The 22,431-nt window shown below is 44.3% G+C and overlaps 1 protein-coding gene across 4 annotated transcripts in view; it reads right to left on the bottom strand.

Annotated features, from left to right (window-relative positions):
• Window positions 1-22,431, bottom strand: part of Astn1 (astrotactin 1) — a 296,448-nt gene that overhangs the window by 77,826 nt on the left and 196,191 nt on the right. For 3 of the 4 annotated variants that reach the window (XM_005374905.2, XM_005374906.2, XM_013520991.1), the window contains exons 10-14: window positions 16,713-16,850; window positions 16,074-16,224; window positions 7,835-8,001; window positions 4,648-4,842; window positions 3,123-3,250 (exon numbers count right to left, since the gene is read on the bottom strand). In XM_005374905.2, the coding sequence (XP_005374962.1) occupies window positions 3,123-3,250; window positions 4,648-4,842; window positions 7,835-8,001; window positions 16,074-16,224; window positions 16,713-16,850 (779 nt within the window). The remainder of the gene's footprint in view (window positions 1-3,122; window positions 3,251-4,647; window positions 4,843-7,834; window positions 8,002-16,073; window positions 16,225-16,712; window positions 16,851-22,431) is intronic. The other variant, XM_013520987.1, reaches the window with a different exon arrangement.

Below are 22,431 nucleotides of genomic sequence, written 5' to 3' on the forward strand. Positions count from 1 at the left end.
AACAGTTATGTAACTGTTAATGCTTGGGAAATGTTTTTCTGTGCCTCCTTGCAGATAATATTTCCATTAGCTAAAAAAGGCATATTTTAGAGTATATATTTTCTAGCTGAGTCATATGGTTCTTTCTCAGCATGCCCTTGACTCACAGTCAGGTTTAGTATTTTATTTTGTTTTGTTTTGTTTTGTTTTATTATCATTTTGAGACATATTTCTGCCAAATGGTTCTCTTTTTTTTCAAACAAAATACCTCAGATTATGTTTTCTTGAGAAAGAGCATGATGTGTTTTTCTATCATTGTTTGTTTGAGACAAGAATCTGCACACATCTCTGCAATTTTCAAGGGAAGGGGGAAAGGAAGGAAGGAATGAAGGGAGAGAGGGAAGGAGGGAGACAGGGAGGGAGGAGAAGAGAGGAAGGAAAGGAAAGGAAAGGAAAGGAAAGGAAAGGAAAGGAAAGGAAAGGAAAGGAAAGGAAAGGAAAGGAAAGGAAAGGAAAGGAAATAAAGAAGAAAACTAGTTTCATCATGCTTGATTTGTAATGCTAGAGGTATATCTTACCCCAGAGCTCTAAAAGCAAGAATGTGCTTCCTTTGAATGAACTTGAGAAGTTTCAAAGAGCTCAGGGGCTCTAATCTTCAAATAGATTTGGTGCATAGAGCGCCAAACAGACCTGTGAACATGGCCGGCAGCCACCTCTATCTCCTCAGAGGATCACTGAACTTCCTTCTTTTTGTTAAATGAAAGAATGAATGTACAAATGGATGAAGCAAGACATATATAAAAGCAGAACTCTGCCCCACAATCTGCAGCCACTAGCTCAGGCTACTGTCCAGCACACTGTCCATCAGCCAGACTTGCCAGAAGTCAGACCGCTACTTCTAGCACATGAAGCCGAACAATAACCATTATAACAGCTGAAGCCAAACAACCAGGCCTTTGTTAACAACTGACAGTTTCTCTAGTTTTTGTTCTCACTGTCTAGGACCAAGCAGAGAAAGCCAAATATACCTCCCTGTTCAATGGCAATTAGCCCACCTGCAGTTTCCCCATGCCAACCTTCGCTGATTTCCAAAGAAAGCTTTCTCAGTCCTTGGCCTGCCTTGGGTTCTTTGCCAAATCATAGGTGATGACCACTGTGTGCCTTGCTATAGCCAAGAATAAATAGCCTTTGCCTGTTCTCATTGTGTTGGCTTTTGTTTATTTTCATACAACCTCTAACAACAAAGAGGCTTAAGAAGCTAAGAGTTCCCAACTACTATTTTGCTGAAGCAAAGGAAGGCACAAGGTAAGTCAGTATTTTCCAGTGTGTTTTTTAACTAATAATTCTGCCAGATGGAAATAGATGTTATATTTGAAAAGGATTCTCTTGTTAAACAGGTTTGAGAATTGAGGGGCTAAATAAAGTAAAAGGGATTTGTTTGATTCCTGTAGGCTTCTCAGATCTTTTCCTAAAGCTAAGGTGATATAAATTGCTGATATGAAGACAAAACTCATTTAGAACGGAACTCTGGTTTATCATGAGAAACAAAACAAAAACCCTGCTTGGAACTGCTGATATAGAAGACTCTGAAGATCACTTTAGCTCTAAAATTTTTTAAGCTTGTAGGTTTATGGGGATTGTGACCTATAATATACAGACTGCGACAGGATACAAGGGTCACTCTATTTCTCAGGAAAGTTACAATTAAATGTTGCCAAGATGAGGATTTAGCCCAGTGGTACAGCACTTGCCTGGCCAACGTGAGGTCCTGAGTTAGATTTCTGGTACCAAAATAAATAAATAAATAAAATAAAATAAATAAAATAAAATAAAATGTTGCCTGAACTAGAGAGATAATGTGGAAGAAATTTGGCCAATCATCCCTTTAATGAATATCTCTAGTCATCCTGGGCTTTAAAAATAGGCTTTACTCCTTGCTTACATCAAAGGCAATATCCCAAGTGGTACCACTTCTACACCAAAATAGGTTGAAAGCAAAGGCTGGGTAGAAAAGTATCCCAGTCAAGAAGAATCCCCTGTATACCTGTGGGAATTTTATTCTTCACTGCCTCAGGACCATGAAAAATAAAAGTTCCCCTCTGGTAATCCTATTTTTCCTTTTTTCCTTCAAAGAGCCATATTAGGAAAGGTACCAGGGCACAGGGGAGAAAGAAGTTTTTGTTTTGGATGAGGACCAAGTTTGGGTCTTATCTTTATTCCCAAAGATAGACTTTCAAACACGTGTTCTTCTGATGCTTCTCACATCTACCCCCTCACTCCTCCTGGAAGCCTTCAGGTAGCATCCCGAGTGTTGCTGGGTGTTCTTCTGGCCTGGCAACTGACCTTAGAAAGTGTGAGAGAGATGTGCTGGTGGATCTTTAAACAGACGCCAAGTGTTTACTAGTGACATGGAACATGCCCTGACTACCATTACAAATTCTTACGCATATGCAGGAAGACTCTTCAAGTATCTTCTTTGTCCCAGAAGGTACTAACTGGGAGTCTTCAAAGGCACAGAAAGGAGAAGGATACACTGGGGTGCCTGCCTTTTCCGCCATGGCATCCTTCTCTCGTGTAATGTGCCCCTGGGCTCTGAGCAACGTGGATGGGCAGGCCTTAGTACCCTCCTGTTACCACAAGGGACCCCAAGGCCCCAGACTCAATGGTCTAATGTCACACAGTTAGAAAGTGGCAGGGCCAGGATTCAAGCCCAGGGTCATTTGACAACAAAACTCTATCAGTTCGTCTTGCCTCAAGTGGCTCCGTTAATACTTGTCAGAAAAGCCAGCAAAAGCCATCATGCATTCTTAGGGGATAGTAGCACTCTCTCTGCCTCTGTGACCTGGTGTCATCCTCTAACCTCATCAAAAAAACTGCACTCTCACACATCTGTTATCTCTTTGTTCTCAAAACAACTCTGTGAAACAAGGAAATACATTATTACTACCATTCTGCAGGTAATTACATGATACTATTGACAATTTTACTGACAAATAAGCCTAATAATGTTTTATAACTGAACATTTATCATGTATCAAACAAATCACTGGTTTAGAATCCAAATTAAGCGAGGTCAAGAGTTTTGATTTGATGCAACCATAAAGAGCTGCCCATGTTTGTGGGCTAAGGGAAGGAACACTCACCAGTGAGGAAGTCAGGGTCTGGGGTGGGCTCGGAGACTTCTTCCAGGCACTGATTCTCCAAGGGGACAGTGGCCACCACAAGACCATCCGGCAGCTGCTGATCTAAGCCACGAGCAAAGTTGCTTTGCCTAGGAATAGGACAAACCTCCTGAGTGCCTATGGGATCCCATTCCTTGGTGGGCAACTGATATTTCAACATGGAGTGGGAACATTCCCTCTGGACTACACAGCTTCACTCTGAGCCCCCGTGAATACACATCAGGAATAAGGCGTGTGAGTACGGGAGGCAGTGGGAGAGCAGGGGAGAAGGGAAATAAAACAGCTGAAAAGTCTACTGAAAGCGGAGAGAATATCCTTCTCTCCCTTCCATCCCTGGCCACCCGGATGCAGTCTCACTTAGACTACAATGTAGACTGCACCCACCCCAGGACTAGTTATGACACCCACTTCTTGTCTTGGGAAACCAGTTTCCAGAGTAAAGTGGTAAATATTTGTAAAGTGTCCGACTGTAACAGACAAAGTGACTGCAAGAACTAGCTCAGGAATTTACTATCAGTTTGTTCTTGAGAAGTTAGGCCCAGATTGCTATCAACTGCACTTATACTCATATCACAGCACTGACATCATCATCATCGTCACTGTCATCATCATCTTCTAGAAAGCATTTCTCCAAGGGTTCAGAGGAAGGTGTAATCAAATAGCCCAAAGTAGGATATGGACAGGAGTCAAATGTAGAATCTCCTAGAAATGGTCTAAACGAATGGCTTGAAAGCTTTGTAACTGTTTTACACTCTTAATAATTGGAAACCCCAAATAGCTATTTTACATCTATAATGAGGCCTATATCTATCAATATTTACATTAAAATTTGAAATGGAAAATTTTTAAGAAACCATTCAAAAGTAACAATGGGGACAGTGGCCATTCAGTGCAAAAATATTTTGTGAAAAGTAAGAGGAGTAGCATTATTTTATATGTTTTGCAAATTTTGAAAGTTATGATTTAATAAAAAACAACTGCACTCTCACAACTGCATCCAGCTCATGGCAACATCCTGCTTATGTTGAAGTGTGTGAAAAAAAAAAAATAAAAGCCCCAGCTTTTCTGTAGGAAGAAAAAGGCAGGACCTTGAACTTTCTCTGCCAGGATTCAGGAACCTGAGGGATCTTTGAATTACAATCCAAGGACTGCTGTCCTCCACGGACTCAAACACGGGCTCTCCTACTCCAAGGGAAGATGGCACTTAAGCATTCTGGAGTGGATTCTTTGCAAAATCTTACCGTCTCTGTCTGAGCAAGATATAATCTCAGCAACACTTGACTGTTCACCCAGAGAAAGCACAGTGCTTGGGTTCTGGGTGGAAGAGTGTAGACTTAGAGGAGAGTACAGGTGAGAAAAGAACCTATCCCTTTACGCATCCTCATTTACCCTCCTCCAAGATACAGTGCTTCATGCCGAGTGCGCAGCTCTTCAGAGGAGACGTGCCAACAGCCTCGATAATCAGTTCTACGCACATGAGACCCACCTGAACGTTCCTTTCAGCACCTGTCCAGGGGCCACTTCCTTGGATTGGTTGTTGTAACCAAAGAACATCTCCCCAAAGAGAGTCTGGTTCATGGGCAGCTCCCTGCTTTCCCCACAGTCACCTCCCTCCGGGCAGGTCTCGGTGATGGGTTGGCAGGAACGTCCATCCACACCAAGCTTGTAATCTTCAATGCACCTAATGTGGTGGAGAACTCGAGATAAGAAATTACCCCATCAATGAGCTGTGTGGGCAAATCAACTCAACAGATAGGGAAGAACTGCCTTTGAGAGAGTGCTGGTTGGCCAAGAGTAGGAATACTCCGATTTGATTTTGCTCCCTTTATAAATTAGTTTATGAAGCCTGTAGAATGAGGCTCTAGCTATCATAGGTTCATACTGAATTTCTTACCTGTCCTCTGAAGGTAAGTCTTTCAGACCTTTGATAGGCTTTCTCCTCTCATTAGAGGATTTCCTACATAGGCCAGAGTAAGAATCCCTGGATATGTTTGTAAATGAGCTGACGCATTTAAACTTAAGATGTATTAGAGTCTTTCTCAAGCACCATTTATGTGGTTAGGTCTTCTATTTACTGAAAAGGTAATCAGGCAGCAAAGGGAATGACACTGTGCTTAAGATATTAATAACTTTCTAATGTGGTCCTGTGACAAGTCAACTAAGAAATTAGGTAGATTTATGATCTCCCAGCTGTGTTCTGTTTGAATGCGTCCGAACACAAGATCAACCCCGACCAACTCCCCCTTCATTCGGAATGGCTGTCCTGAACCAAGTAATGTCAGGGCACAGGGCGCGAACACCTTATATGCCGGGAACCAGGAGCTGCCTCCTTGTGTTAGCCTGTCCTCCCCACACGCATGTAGTCACTCTAACAGAAAGGCAATACTTATTTGGTACATGTGGGCCACTGACTCATCAGTCACGTATTAGAACTTATTTGTAGTTATATTAGGAAAAGCATACATTTGTTTGCTCAAGTAGGAACTACTTTGGTAACACTGTCATTGAAAAAAGAACACTGATTTAATTTGGTCCTCTCTTTAGGAAAGTAACATTTAGAATTTAAAGAAGCTCGTGCTATTACAGCACATCATTTATTACTCTACACGGTAATTGTCATAATACGATAAAGATTTTTGCTCCATATAGGGGAACAAATGATCATAGCTTTAAGCAGTGAGAAGAAATATTGAAATAGCTATGATGCTCTCCTCCCCTGGATGATCTTGGGCCAGCTGATTATCCTCTCTGAGCTTTTATTTCCAAAACTGTAAAAAGGAGAGAAAATAACTGTTTCACTGGGTTGTTTGAATTAACACCCTTAATATGGATAACTGAGGCAGTGTCTTATACATAGTTACAGTTAAATTATATATACGTATATTATACAGAGCTAGTACTCGTTAAATGTTGCTATTATTAATAGCAGTGATGCAAGAGGCCCCTGTTAGTACAAACTGCTAGTTTTGTCCATTCTCCATTTATATATTTGTGTGAACAGGTGTGAGTAGAGCTTTTTAATTATGAGTGCACACGATTTGGTCTTTATGTAAGAACCTCAAATCAAGGACTTCTCTGGCAGGCTAAGTGTAGCACCTTAGATAGCTCGAAGCACACACATGCCTCATTCTGATAGAAAGAGGAAAGAAAGTCCAGTTAGGGACCTCCTGGCTCAGTGCAGGGAACAGGTGTGACTCAAGACCCACAGAAGACTCCCTGACTCCTGCACAGTTCTAGGACAAGACAATGAAGTGATTCCTTCCTTCAGCCACAGATAGTGTTTCCGGGAAGGATTCTGAAGCTGGCTGGTCCCTTCATCTGAAACATCTTGACAGCTTCCCCTCCACCATCACCTCATCTGCCCTTCCCCTAGGTGTGCATCCCACTGTAAACTCCTTTGAGAGGAGAGACCAGCTCTGACATCTTGTTGTGTCTCCTATACCTCCCACCTAACAAAGTTCTCTGCACAAATAGGTATCTAAATATATATATATATATATATATATATATATATGTGTGTGTGTGTGTGTGTGTGTGTGTTAAATTTTTAAAAATGGATATAACCTTGGCTGAATTTGCTTCTACTAATTGAAGTGGGTCAACCCTAATGATGACATTATAGAGAACATTAAAATTTAGAGCAAGCTTCTATTTGTGGAATGGGATTTTACAAGAAACTGAACATGAAAATCGCTCAATTGCAAAGAAATAAAATTTTAAAATACAATAAAATAACATTACAACTCCACTGAACAACCCTTTCATGATTATTCAGCAGGCGCTGGTTTTCAGCAACCATCTAGCACAGTTTTATGACTGTAAACATTGATTTTCCTGCAAGTCCATAAGATAGAGGGATCCCTGAGGGCAAGAGCTAGGCGTTCTTCCTCTGCGCAGCCCAGGGCCCAGGAGGGTCTGTGGCATAAAGCAGGGACTGGCCAGCCTGACTTGCAGGAGGAGGAGGGAGGAGGGAGGAGGGAGTAAAGGAGCCAAGGGGAGGGAAGGATGGGAGAGTGAACTGAGTATAGCAGAATGGGCTAAATCTTCATTATAAATATAGCATGAGAATGTCTTTAAATATAATTCTACTCAGTGATATAAATTTAAATTTTGAGAAAACTGCAGAACTTCTAAAAAAGCGGAGAGGGCCTGAATTCTGATCCTAACCTTCCACTGACCAAAAGTTGAGGGAGTCACCCAAGCTCACATCTGAGGGGTCTTGCCTGTCTTGTTCCCTCTCAGAGTGACCCTGAGGACAAGTGAGCGCACTTTCTAAGGGCCCCGCAGGCCCAGGGCTGCTCTGCCTGAGGAGAATCGGGGGCACCCAATGCTGGGGCTCTGGAGGCAGAATTTACAGAAGCCTCCAGAACTCCGAAGACACCTCTCCTTTCTTTGATAACTGATTAGTTTCACATAAGCTTTCTCATATTATAGACCATGGACTGCTTTTCATCACAAATACCTAATTAACACAGACACACAAAACACAGCTAGGAACATTCCGGTTTAATTAGGCAGAGGTTTCAGCATTCAGGGTGATGAATTTTCCCTCGCAGGTATATCCCTGAAGTTGGGTTTCCACCTTCCCCAGGGTTAGACTAGACACACCCTCAAGCTGCTCCCCAGCCGAGCTTTCAAAGGGCTCCTCTGCCCTCCCTGAGACCCTCACTCACCCGCAGAACATGAGGATGTTGTACAAGGCAGGGTCGTCCGGGAAGGGCGCCATCTGCTGGAGACACAGCTGCTCGCAGCCGCCGTTGAAGCCATCCGAGCAGTCCACCCCGATGTGGCGGTCGTAACAGCCGGAGCTGTCCTTCATTGGGCTGAGTCCAGAAGGGCACTGGCGCAACCAGAAAGCATCCACACAGGTGGGTGAATCAGGGGCCTGGGTTCTCTGAGAACCGGCTTATGACCCCCGCATGTATTTTTAGCACTCTGCTTCGGAACTATTAACATTGGCAAGGAACCCACGAATTGCCCTCTGCCCTGGACTCCCTTTAAAAGCGAATGACCTTTTCTGACAAATTGCTTCTTCTGTCTGGGCACAGATTACACACATTTGCATTAGGGCTGCTTCCTCCAAACAGGCTGGGAGGGAGCACTGTAGCCCGGCAGATCCCAGATGTGCTGGCTTCCAGACTGAGCCCCAGGCTGGCAGAGTGGAAGGGACAGATCAGAATTAAACTGCACCAGCAGAGTTCTTTCTGGGTTAGGGGAAGGGAATGCTGCTGCTTGGGCTTGATGTTAGAAGGCCATTTCCAATGTCCAAAGCACTTGGTAGGGGTTAGTGCCAGTCATCAGCACCGGGGGAATGGGAGGAGCTGGGGCTCCCAGCCTGAGGGAGGAAGTAGCCTCGCCCTGTGACTTTAGACGGGGTTTCCATGCCAGCCTTGGGACAGCGGCTGCACTCATCAGCTTCCTGCCTCCACGGTGCCCTTTGAAAGACACACAGACAAGAAAGAGCACCTCCATGAGAACCCATGGGTGCTGAGCTAGGGTTTGGGCCAGATACCCTTTATGTGAGATATTTAGCCTCTCCGCCTACTTTGTTCTCAATAACACCCCCAAAGCTGGGCCTGGTGGTGCACTCCTGTAATCCCAGGACTCTGGAGGCTGAGGCAGGAGGATCCACATGAGTTTGAGGCGCACCTCCGCTATATAGTAAGTTTGAGGCAAGCCAGAACTGCAGAGCGAGACCCTATCTCAAACCCACCCCTAAGAAATGATGCCTCAAAAATGACAGCAAAGGAGGAAATCAAAGAAGAGACATCAGAATTTGAAGGAGGTTCTAGAGTTTGGTGAGCCTTAGCAGCGCCTTCGGGCCCCTGTTCTCCACCAGGCTGTGGTCTACTTGCTCAGCCCTGACAGCACCCCCATCGGTAAGTAGTGTGAACCTCCCCATTCGATGCCTGAAGAGACTGAGGTGCAGAGCACTGACCCTTCCTAAAGCCACACAGCTGCTCATGACACTCCACCCTGGGTGGCTGACTGTGGAGTCCTGACGTGGCTGTGTCAAAAGTCTCCAACCCGGACACTTCCTAGGAGCCAGCCACTGTGCTAAGGGCTCCAGGCATTTTGTCTCCCAGCACCCTATTCTCCCTAAAGATAAGGAAACTGTTAACTTTGCCAGCTAATTTGGGGCCTCTTCTTTGATGCCCAGACTCCCTTTAGAAGCCAGTGACTTTCCCATCCCCCTTCTCCCGGTGCAACACACCCTACAGGTTTGTATGAGAGCCAACGAGCTGGGTGGGGGCACATAACCTGTCGGGTTTAAGCAGCTAAATGCAGAGGAAGGAAGACAAAGCTGGGAGTCTGTCTCGATTGGACTCCAAAGGTCGGACTTTGAAGACTGAGCTATGTACAGAGTGTCAAAACTCACACAAAACTTACAAAACTCAATGAAACAGTGTTAAACATCTTCCCTCTGTCCCCACTCCCTGGCTTGCTCTCTCTTTGCTAAGCAGCAGGACGGCCTTGTAGCCCAGAGCTGCTGCGCGTGTACCTCTGAAAACCTCCCTCCTCCTGGCGATTCAAGGATCACAGCATGAGGGGCACTATTTACTGACACTAATTTTGCAACTTTCCAAATAAATGATTCCCTGAGGGCCTGCCAGGTCCACCCCCTCCCTCCGCAGGAGGGCAGCCAGAGTGCTGGAAGGTGACAACGTTTAAAGAAGCTGCCCCCTGCTGTGTAAACCCAGATGTTCCACTCCATAGTAAACAAGCAAATGAGGTAACTGAGGGTTGCACCCCTGGTTTTGTTAGCCCCCTCACGCATCACATTCCTTGGCCGCCCAGCTGTTAGGCCAGATGTGTCGCCAGAAGGGAGCTGGGTTCGGCCTGGTGGATTTGGGCATGGAAACAAGAAGTCTGATTGGAATTAAATGGGCTGCACTAGAGGCTCTCCCCTACCTCTGTTTTTTTTCCTTCTATAAAGCTCCACAGAAGCCATCAAGCAGAGATGAATCCAGTCCTCCTGTTTCTCCTGCCTGCACCAGCAAGCTCTCTGTCACCAGCCAGGACTCCCAGTGTTCCTAACCAACTGCTTTTTTTCAGAATGCTCCATCAAGCGTGATTTTTGACAAAGACTCCACTGGATGAAACATGAGCAGGGGTCTGTTCCAAAATTTCAAAACCTGGCATATCCACATCTTGCTTGGCCCTGGTGTCTAGATGACCATTACTGCCCTAAACTGGACTGCCTCATAGCCACATTCTCTTAGGAAAATTGAAGAGAAGACCATGTTAGCTGCCTTGTCCAGTTGGAATCTTTTTCCTTATAAGCAAAGCAAAAAATAATCACAGCAATCAGGAATTAAGTAATTCCACGTGCAAGACATTTATTATCTACATATATCACCTTCAACCCCAACCACACAGGCATACTTTATCTTACCCATTTTCAGATGAACAAATTTAGACTCAGACTAAGTTCTTGTTTCAGGTCACAGTGATGGAAAATGGCAGAATCAGAGTCTGAGTTTATATCTGTCTGATCTCAAAGCTTGTGTGTGTTCCTTCCATTCTGCTACCTTGTTTTCCCAACTATGACAAAACATGGGTTTGTTGAAAATTCTAAAGAAGTAAAGTCAGTGTGTCAACAGGTAATGCTATCCTGTAGATTCATTGTTCAGCTCTTTTGGAACATGTTCTTGGGTCAATCAAGGATTGTAGATCCAGCCTAATATTGTTTATCTCTCTGTCTCTCTGTCTCTCCTTTCACACATGTGCACACATGCACACGCACGTGCACACACACACACACACAATCACCATATTATGGACACACATATTTTAGGAAGAACACTGACAACCGTCCTGAGTAATGACCTTGAAGGCAAGATCAGATTCACCAGGCCTGAAAAGGTGCCATAATCTTTACGGAGCTGTAGCTGACTTAAGCTACAATTCAAAGGAAAACATTTTAGAAATATTTCCAAAGGGGGTAAGGGCTCAAACAAACAAAGAAACAAACAATAAAAAGGTGTTTGTTTTTTTTTTAACACTTTAGAACCAGCATACTGATTTCCCAAGGAGTTAATCAAGCTTTTCATGATATAAATCTGTTTTGTGATTAATCTTCCTTCTGCTGTTATATTCAAACTCCAGTTTCCTCAGAGATCTAGATCTACATACAAAGAAGTTATAGTCTCTGAACCATGCCCCTTTCCTAGAAGTAGGTCTAACCAGAGCCCATTTGGTCGGAGGAGATCCTGCCTCTAGGAGGAGATTTCACTACGGAGTTTGCTGGACGTTGGCTCCTCAGGCTATGGATGATTCTCCCACTTATTCCTTGAAAGAGAACTATTAGCTCAGGAGTCAGACCCAAGGGCATATATTAAGCACACTTTGCATAGGTAACACTCAGCAGTCCCAGCGACTTTATGAACTACACAGACTTAAGGGAAAAAATACTCCATGTGTTTCGGCAATAGCCCTCCCCATCAAAAAGGGCTAATAAATGAGCTCATTTCAGTGATCCCTGCATACACAAGGTTAATCATCTTCCGTGAGATGCTCGTGGCTTCTTGACTTATTACTGGTCTAAAGCAAAATTTGCTAATGAGATTAAAATGATTTTCCCCATTCAGTTCCTTTTCTCTGCTATCTTTTCCTTTGTTTTCTACTAATGATTTTTGGTTGATTAATTGCCTAGGAGGTTAGTGCAGTCTCTGAGACTGAGACACACAGACACACACACACACACCTTAGTTTCAGATTACAAAGTGAATGCTCAGCAGACGACCATGAGTGATGGACACATGAACTTACTCAGGGCTCCTGGGAGAAGAGGGACAAAGTCCTGAAGCTGAGCCTGCCTCACCTTACCTGAGAGACTCACACAGCATGCAACTATAATTTCTACTCAAAATAGGTTCTTTTCTACTAGATGGCAATCTTACTCCTTTCACAAATAATGATTTCCACAACTTTTTGATGGGCTCTGACATGCTGGCCCAAGCCAGGCAGGACTTGTCCCAAGGGGAAAAAGCTAAAGGTTGATGGAGTTAAATTTATATTTCAGGCTGTGATAGCTTCCTGCCCTCATTTCTCTGGAAGCCTCTGAGACATACTCTTTTGCTGACTGTCCTACAGAGAGAAAGAGAGATGGTTGTCTGTAATGGTCTCTACACATCTGTGCTCTGGTAGAAGTGAAGAGACACATTTCATGGGAAGCCACTGCAGACAACATGTGGAGGGAAGGGCGGCAGGGTTGCTGGGTAATTCAAAGCTCTTTAGAACATAACGCTCTGGCAGGGAAGGTCATGTGATACACAGACAAGAAAGGGTAGCAGCGGACCGCTCCTTCCTGGGTGGCCAAGTCTGCTCACCTAAGTACCTTCCAACACCTTGCCAAGCAAACGGATTTTTATAGACACTTTTAGGATAAGTGTGAAGAAGAGAAAGGGGCATGAACTCTTTTCTTTGTTTTTTGTTTCAAACCCAATTTTACATTGAGCCTAAATAGAAGACTTGAAAACAGGGAAGATACCCTGGTTAAAGCTGGGGGCAGGAAGTCTGCTCCAGTGGCTTGCCACCTCCCACAGAAGATCCCCCAAATCTGCCTGTGACATGAGGGCAGGAACCTGTGACTATATCACCTTCTGTGGTAAAAGGGTCTTTGCAGATGTCATTAAATTGAAGATCTTGAAATGAGGGGGTTATCCCGGAGTGTCTAGGTGGAGCTAATGTAATCACAAGAGTCCTAAAAAGTGGAAGACAGAGGCAGAACGGGAGAGAGGGGGGATGATGAGCTACAGAAGAATATCAGAAAACTGCGGTGTGGCTGGCTTTAAAGGTAGAAGCTGGTCACAAGAAATGTGCGCAGACTGACTCTGGGAATCGGAAAAGACAAGGGAATGGATTCGCTTCTGGAGCCTCCAGGAAGAAATACACTTGGTAACATCTCGATTTAGTCCAGTGAGACTCAAGTTGGATTTTCATCTACAGAACTGTAAGATAATGAATTTACGTAGCTTTAAGTCATTAAAATCTGTGTAACTTGTTCAAGCAGCAGCAGGCTAAAACGGCTCCCTGAAGGGCCTTGAGCTGCTGCTCTGTGCTTTGTGGGTCCCGCAGGGCTCCATCCTGCACACAGGACAGTGAGTGCTGTCTGTTTATCAGTGGTGGCTGGCCGGCCTGTGCTGTGGGAGCCCTCCTGAAGCTTCAGCAATCTGTGGTTCATACAAGCCTGTGCCTTTCATGGCTATTTGCTGCCTGTCCTCAGAGACTATATAAACAACAGGGCAATTAACTGGATAGCAATTAACCCTGTGGGAGTCCGTGCAGAACTGAAAAGCTTGCCCTGCCTTCCTAGAAAGAACAAAGGTTGAGCAGCCCGTGTGGACCCAATACGAATTCCACCTGTCTGGTTTGAATGAGATCAGGAAAACACACAGGTGCACGCTCTGCCTCTTCCCACATCTCTGCCCCTGTCCCAGGTTCCTGCAGGGCCAGCATGCTCTGCGTTTCTCATCTCTTTCTCCTTTCATAAAATTATGCCTTTTGGAAAGTTCTTTTGGCTCAGCACCCAGAGGACTGAATGTAAGGCTTACGTGGACAGGAGGAGAGCAGGAAATTTTCTGCAGAATGGAGCTGGTACCCCTGATGCTTTTATGCCTGGTCCACCTCCAGATGATAAGGAACCCCACTTGTCACACACCAGGGCTTTGGGACATCTTCCTGCCTCTTCCTCTGTCTTCCTCTGCCTCTGCCTCTGCCTCTGTCTTCCACTTTTAAGGACTTTTGTGATTACATCAGCTCCACCTACACACTCCAGTACTGATGCCCAATGGACTCGGGTCAGGTTCGAAGTCAGGTCCTTAATCTTCTCAGTAGGATCACAAACATCATGATGTGATGTGTCAGCGCTCAACACATCCATCCACTGCCCCAGGGATCCCATGCTTCATAGCCAATGAGAAAGAGTAAACTGAATGTGTCAGCCAATCAGCCTGCCCCCTCTTTCCTTTGGGAGCCATGTGGACAAGTGACTTCAAAGTATTATGCTAATACCAAGTCCTGGTATAATTGGGTGGTTTTCTGCAGTGGCTCCGATTCTAAAATACAGCAGCTTCATTGCAAATGCATATTCATCAGAACTATTTCTGCTAGCTCCATCTCAGAGATCACAATGTTAAAAGTACAGGAATCCATCAGCACTGCTCTGTGCCAAGCAAAAAGGGTTAGCGTTATGAAGAAGGTATGTGACAGGCAAACCCTAAGAGGCTCAGGAAGGGGCCGAGAGGAGAGGGAGAGTCTATTCCAGTTCCTGTGAATCTGTATGTATGCTCAGATGCATATGGCGGGGGCTTGGGGAGGGGAGTATGTACGTACACATTCAGTATTTCAGTTCTTAGAATGGCCTTAGAGTAATAATAAGGAATGAAAGGTTGAAATCTGGGTGAAGAAATGCAGACTTGATAGTACAAAAGAGGAAAAAAAATGTCTCAGCTGGGAGCTCTATTAAACAGTGAAATTAATCCCCCCACAGAGACCCAGTTGGGGAGCTTATTGCTTATAAGCCTGAGGTTGGACCAGGAAGGAGCACTGCGGGACATCAGCTTACCCGCCAGCCACCTTCAGAAGACATGACCTCACAAATAATTTTCTTTGGGGCTGGGGATTTAGCTCAGTGGCACAGCAACTGCCTGGCAAGTGCAAGGTTGTGAGTTTGATTCCTGGTACCGGAAAAAAACCCAAACTCCCACCTCCCCCCAAAAAAACAAAGAATTTTCTTTGTGATTTTTCCACAGTCCTATCTGCTCCTCTTTGGCCACTACAATGCACCTTTCAGCTTCTCCTCCCATTTGACCCTCAGTTCTTTCTTTCTGTGTTTTCTTTATGTTTTCTCTGCCTTCTCCAGTGACTCTAGCTCCTGTCAGCAGCTGCCCAATCAGTACCAGTCTGAGGAGACCAAGGGCTGGGAGATTCCACCCTGGCTCCCAGGTACATATCTGTCTTTGATACACAGCGGCTCCCTCAACAGCACAGGAGCTCAGAGATGGGAGGTGAAAGATGGCATCAGCTCAACCTTCTCGCTGCTTCTCCTGCTCTGGGGCCCCTCGCCCAGCACAGCTGACAGGCAGGGAAGTGAGACGGGCTCCACATCCTCCCGGGAGCAGGGAGCTCCTGGCCCTTTCCCCCTACACTGCAGGACTACCTGTCTCGGTGAATGATTTCTCTCTGTGCTCTGTTCCCATTCTGTGTGGCTTCCCTGCCATTCTTCTCTGTTCATCCCCTGTCTTCCTTTGAGGATTGCATTGCTTCCCCTCTCAAGAAGGTAAAGCTAGAAATGGATGACCCTGCTCGTAGACAGGAGAATGACCAACACAAAAAAAACAACGTCTGCTGCCTTCGCCCGCTGCTACACCTTCCTATCCACAGTGCAGACGATGGCTTAGTGCCCTCGAGCTCAGATAGTCTCACTAGTCCATAGGATTACAACACATTTTACAGGCAGCCAAAGCCCGTGGAGCTGGGAACAAAGTAAAAACCTCTCTTGGGAGTAGAAGAGTTCATTGCTGTGGCCTGAAATGATCGCATATTTATTTATATTTTTCTCTACTATTCTTGGCATAGCTTGCTTCTTTTGTTACTCTAACTTTAGGTAAGATTTCCTATACACTATTAAAGAATTAACTAGTTCTCACTAACTTTCTTACAAGAATGGAAAGGAATCATTCTATATGATGCCTTTGGATGGCTACAGAACACATAGCAGTGCTCCATAAGGATTCCTAAGCATTTGGTAATTAGCTGTTTGCACATATTAAGGGTAAATTCCTAAATTAGGTGGTGATTATAACTGGGGACCCAGTACATTTTCATCTGTCTATCTGCATTACTTCTCACATTGTGCTTTCTCTCCTCACCCCTAAACATAAACTCCTGGCCTGGCAGTACACTTACCACACACCCAGTGGAGTCCAGCTTGCGATCTGAAATGCAGCGGAAGTTCTTACTGCAGCCCCCGTTATCTTTGCTGCAGTCACGAACTGGCCCAAAGGAATCCAGGAGGACCTCCAGGCTGTCAAAGGAGGAGGATGTCATCAGCTCCTCTCTGCGGGGAGACACACAGAGAGGTGTCGAGGAGTCAAAGGAGTCCCAAAGCAACAAGTGGCACTGGATTGTATGTTCCTGTCTCATCAACTGGATCAAGACTCACTCTCTTGTAAAAACTGAAGATCAACCATACTCTGAGCCTCGAAGGAACAAATTAATAGCCATTTTTTATATCTGGGATATGAGCCAAGGCTGTAACGCCTGGTGAAAGAAAGAGGTCTAAACTTGGGCCAGGAAATTAACATCTTATTGCCTGTCAGTCCTTGGGGTATGTGAGAAGTGCTTACAAACTAGTGTTATGTCTTCTTCCAGCTAAGGAACTGTGGGGTGTACAATACTGACCCAGAGGAAGAGCAGAGTATGGGGATGGCTTCGGGAAATTTAAAAGCAGCTTGCCCATGTCTCCTTTCAGCTTGCTGTGACTTCTGTCTTAGCACCTAGGACTTTTGTGCCATGCAGACCTCAGTACCGTGAAGGCAGACTCACCGGACCTCCACAGCATCCTCCATGACGGTCATGTCGGTCTTACACTTTGCGGATGGGTTGATGGCCAGTTCAGCTGGTGGAATCACGAAGCTCTTGCTGAGGGGCAACCACATGCCCTCCCCAAGGGTGTAGGTGAATCTGCAGAGACGTATAACACCAGAAGGTGAAGGCTGGGGACAGCACAACCACCCCACTCCTGTCACCAGCTGCTTCCTGCTCACCTCCCACACACAGTCTTCTGCAGATAGGATACCTGATTGCCATTTTATGGATGAGATGACTGAGTCACAGCACACAGAGAGGCCTGCTGCTTAATACACAGTCAGACAACTGGAGAATTAATTATAGTGGCCCCTCACCAGATACTAGAAGTAGTTTCTATCAAGTCATAAAAGCTGAGTCTTGCCTTTCTTTAGGTTTGAAGCTGGGCTTCCCTCGACTTAAATCAGATATAATTGGAAATAGTTTAATTTAAAAAAGAAGCTGGCCTCCTACCATCCTTATCTCAGGGCCGGTGCCACACCCAGTGGTAGCCCTAGTTTCTCTCTGTGCCTGGAGGAGCCCTGACCAGGAAAAGGCTAGAAGAAAGCTCCCCTTTTCTGGCTTCTGTGTGACAGGAAGAGAAATAACTGAAGCCAGGCACCTCCAGGGAGGAGCAGAGGGAATGAACAAATGAACAAAACAGACCCTGATTTATTCTCTGCACTCCTACCCACACCCTTAGCTAACAGTGCTAACCCTTGGGATACACGGAAGATTTTTTTTTATTCTTATAACAAGGGCTAAAAAGAATAAAAGAATCAATCAGCATTTCAAGGGAGAGCTTAAGGAAACCATGAGAGATTATTTGTTTATTTATTCATTCATTTCATTTCAAAGACATTGAAATGCTTGTGTTCACAGTCAAAAAAAGTCAGTGGGAGAAAAGCCAGTGTGGGTGGGATATCACCAGGTGGTGGCAGTCTGGTGTCCCCTCCCAACTTAATACAAGGGAGAGAACAATGGAAGGATGCATTCAATTAAGCAGAACCCAGCACTGGCTCCATTAGCATGCTGGTCACAGAGCACCATTTAAGAACTTGCTCCTCTCTCCCCCAACCCCTCCTCCTGGGTTGCTGAGATGACAGGAAGCCAGATTAGTGACTTCAGGATCCCTTATCAAGAGTGTAGTCCTTTTCAGAATGATGGCCACAGAGTGACCCACTGACTAGGGTGCCCTGCCCTGAAGAACAGCCTTGATGCCAGGGGTGTTAAAGAGAAGGTAGATGCCTGCTTAACTGCAGGGGATTCCCAGGGGAAAGGCAAAACCTCCCGTAAGTAGGACCTAGCCAGGATTTGGAGGATTTCTCTCACATTTCTACACAACTCGTGGCCTCTAGCCTGTCTGCCCTGTAGGGAGTCTCAGGATGCTTCTTGCTCTGAAGGAGGCTCTCAAATCTTCCCACTCAGAGAGACAAATGGCAGTAGGTGGCGCTAGGTCTGTGCATGGGGGGGGGCGGTCTTCCCTAGGTGGATAAAGTCCATTATTTGGGGACAAATGGCTATGGCTTCATTCTTCCCTCAGTGAAACTGAAGGTCTAACAGCACATTTACACACACACATGCACAAGGGTGCACACACACACACACATACACACTTCATCTGGCAATATTAAGGAGTTCACACAGAGTTACATATTGTCCCCAAAGTGCCTGGAATCTGGAACTTATAGATAAATGTGAGTTGAAGAAAATGACCTCCAGGAATTTGCATTATTTCATTTTGCATTATGTAGCAAGCTGCCTTGAAGCAGCCACATTATACCAGGCAAGCTCTCAGCAATGTAGCCTTGTTTCAGGGAGGACATCTACAAGTTTGAATGGCGCCGGGGAGGAGGCAGTTCATTGGACACAAGAATGAGTTTTTGTTTTCTATTTCAGTTTTAAAATTATAATTTTGCATTGGTTATGTAGTAGATTTTTGGAAACCACTGTCAGTTCTGGACCATTCTGATGGCTAAGTTTTCTCTTGGAAAAACACACTCATTCATCTCACAGTTTTCCCTGTATCTTCTGCACACAGTAGTGTTACTCAGGGAAAAGCAAACCATGACATCGACTTTCTCCAAATTCTGCTGCTTCAGCTGCAGTGCATGAGTACAGAATGAAACTCAAGCCTCCCAAAGTGTCAGCCCCCCACCTCTCCAGCTTCTTCTCTGTCCGAACCTGTTTCACACTTTGGGTTCCTACAGTGTCATCTGATCTTAGCTCTTCAAGTTATCCCGATTTTTTGCCTTTATGCCTTTGCTCCTAATATTACTTCTTTCTAATATTACTGATCTTTCTTCACCTGAATTTGCCTCATTTGAAGACTTAGTACAGGTCTCAAACCTTCCAGAAAGCCTGCAAGAACCTGGACCCGCAACCCTGGAGCTGAGCAAGGGGCTCCCTCTGTGCACCTTACACAGAACCCTCACTGTTCTTTAGGTGTTGAACCATATCTTTTCCTGTGTCAATCAACACTACTAAGATTGTGTTCCTTTGGGGGACAAAGAACAGCCCCTTGTCATCTTTGTGTCCCACTGTCTGACAATTTCTGCCCAAGGATGTCACTCAGTAAACAGTAATTGACAAATCAATAAAGAGATGTTGTTTGTTTCTTTCACTGGAGCAGGATGTTGGGCACATAATGAGTGCTCAGATTTAGAGGTGGAAACAAGAGGGAAGCTAATCTTCCAAAGAAGGCAGGCTAAGGTTAATCTGGGTTTAAATGAATCTAATGATCAGGATGGACCTGGGTTGGATATTACAAGAAACTTCCTAAATGCACAGCAGTTTCTGTGACACAACATTGAACACTAACATGAAAACAATGTAACCTCTACAGTCTGTGGTCAGGGCAAGGTGAAGCCCTATGGGGAAGCCACATTAGGTATGGAGTGAAGCTAACCTTTACTGGGACCTCTCGAAAGGGCAGGTGCTCTGCAGAGATGCCTTATTTATCCTCATGGAACCCTCTGATGTTGATAGTCTGGCCCCATTTTATCAACTCATCATATGTATTTTAAGAAGGTGAGTAACCCGCCCAAGGTCAGCCCTTTGCAAATGAAAAAGAGATTTTGTCTGATTCTCAGGTATGGATCACAGCAGCTTCCCAGCTCATACTTGTTCATGCCTATGAAATTCTTATGCTCTCTTTTATCTACAAAATCTACTGAGTAACTCCAAAAACCGAATATAGAATACCCTGTCAGAGAAAAGATATGTCCTAAAATCTCATCTGTCCTTCATTCATGCAGATTTATCAGGAAAGACTTCATACTACTACCCAAGATAAGTTGGGTGAGCATCTGGAATGCTTTCAAAGTTGGGCCTGCTTTTGTGACAGCTGGTGGTGACCACTGCAGTTGATGGCACAGCTGTATGTTGCCCGGCCTGTTGAACCAAAGCTTGAAAATTCTATTCAAAGGCAAAGCTTTGCCAGAGAGTGGTAGACAAAATAAGCCTGTGCTCTCTCAGTGCCTTGGCATGAAATAAAATGTGGGAAAACAGATAAATGGTTCTTGACCATTGATAGATAAATGGCACGTCCAGTCTTTCCTGGAGCAGGTTATTCCAAGAACAGGTATTATTCCAAGGGATGTAGGGACACACTAGAGAGAAGGTCTCTACAACAAATTCAGCCTGCAGTCATCCCTGTCACCAGACAGTAGTGGAACGGAGTGATTCTTGCCATGAGGGAAGGGGCATCTTTTTTTTTTTATTATTTTAGAAATAAAAGGAGGAAAATACTAACAGACCGACAACATTTTACAAAATAGCATAGGATCAGTACAGACATTACAGAGTTACAAACAGAGTGGTAGGGAATTAACAATGCTTATTGTATTACATATTGATATCTTCAATGTAGTTTCTCATGAAAACACATATAGACATACAAAGCTAATCAACCAATGCCTCACTGACAGTTTCTTTCAGCAAGGAAATACAGGACAGTAGAACACCCGTGTTAACTATCCTTCATATACATATATACAAATTTTCTCTGGGAAGGGGCATCTTTAACCCTAGAAGGGGTTTGGTCAGAAGATTTAGTTGAGAAGATCAAGATCCTCTAAGCCTAGATGAGGATTACAAATCACCCAGGTTATTTGGGATTATAAATTGCCAAGGTTGAGTTGGGCCTCAAGGTCTTTGTCTAGTATGATTTCAAGTCCTTAGAAAATAAATACCTGAATGATCATCTACAGACACGTACTAAAGGCCCACTGTGTTCAACATTGTTACATATATCAAATATTTAAAGCTTTATAGGATGTCACCTCTTCTAATTGAGAAAGAAATAGGCAATTTAAAAACCAATCTGAAAAAGAATAATTGAGAAATAAATATTTTAATCAGTGTATCATAGAAATTTGGAGGGAAGAATTTAATATGGACTGGTGCAGTGAATTTGAGAGACCTCTGAGTGCTCTTCCTCAATCCGGTCTATAGATTAAAATCACCATGGTGCTTTTGAAAAGCATCTGTTTCCTGGCCACACCTCCGTGAGCTTTTGCATTCATTGATGTATGCTGAATGCAATCATTGGTTCCTTGAGAGCATAATGGGGACTTTCATGGAGGGTCAGGGATGATGCCCACTTCTTGGATGAGACTAGAAACTCTCAAATTCAGGGACCCATATCCAGTTGATCCTAGCTACAATGCTTAAAAAACAATGCTTTAGGATAGGATGTACTCAAAAGAAGGTAAGTTTTAGAGACTTGTCATGGGCCTTGAATGTAGGTAATACTTATGTAAGGAGGATAAAAATTGCATTCTGGCTAAAAAGGAAGGGTATGAGCAAAGGTTCAGAGCAGGGGATATTCAAGTTCCTGGGGCAGTGACTCAGTTAGAAAACAGATCCAACTAAGAATGGAAGGACCCACAGAAGGGCAGCTTATTTAAAAGGAGCTGTATGTTGGCATTCGATGGTGGAAAGATTTGAATATCAAAATTTAAACTTTATTCCCTAGGTGAAGTGGCTTGAAATTCATCAAGATATTAAATGATGAGTGAGTAGAGTAGTGAGTAAGTAGACAATTAAAGCCACCAACCAGATCATCCACTTTTCCAGAGCGTGGACACTGGTACTGGCATGTGGCTGACCAAGATCCTAGAGTGGACTTGATAAAGCTCCTAATGCCTAAAGTAAGCACCTGTCACTCACGGCTTTCATTTGAAAAACAAAAACTATGCATGTTAGGGACAAAATTTATAATCACTTATTGATTGACCCAATGGCTCTTGAGATGGCTGACTTCATGGATTAAGCCGCAAAACTGATCCCCTCTGTAGGGCTTGAGCATCACATTCAAATGACAGCCAACACATTTGACAATAAAATAGTGCTGGTAGGGACAGAAACACAGTTTTTGTGCAAGATTTGCTTTAATAATAATGATACTAAAAGTCTTGATTTTTAGTATTTTCTTCTGACTTTTAAAGAACAGGGAGCTCATCTGCATTACTCAACAAATATGCCTCTGGCTCCCCATGGCCATATCTTTATTATCCTTTAAATTCTTGGAAGAGCAGCAGTAAGAGAAAGAGGGAAAGAGAGAGAGAAAGAGAGAGAGACATAGAGAGAGAAAGAGAAAGAGAGAAAGAAAGAAAGAAAGAAAGAAAGAAAGAAAGAAAGAAAGAAAGAAAGAAAGAAAGAAAGAAGGAAGGAAGGAAGGAAGGAAGGAAGGAAG

The sequence above is a fragment of the Chinchilla lanigera genome, unplaced genomic scaffold (genome assembly GCF_000276665.1).
Source record: "Chinchilla lanigera isolate Chin_1 unplaced genomic scaffold, ChiLan1.0 scaffold00005, whole genome shotgun sequence".
Taxonomy (NCBI): domain Eukaryota; kingdom Metazoa; phylum Chordata; class Mammalia; order Rodentia; family Chinchillidae; genus Chinchilla; species Chinchilla lanigera.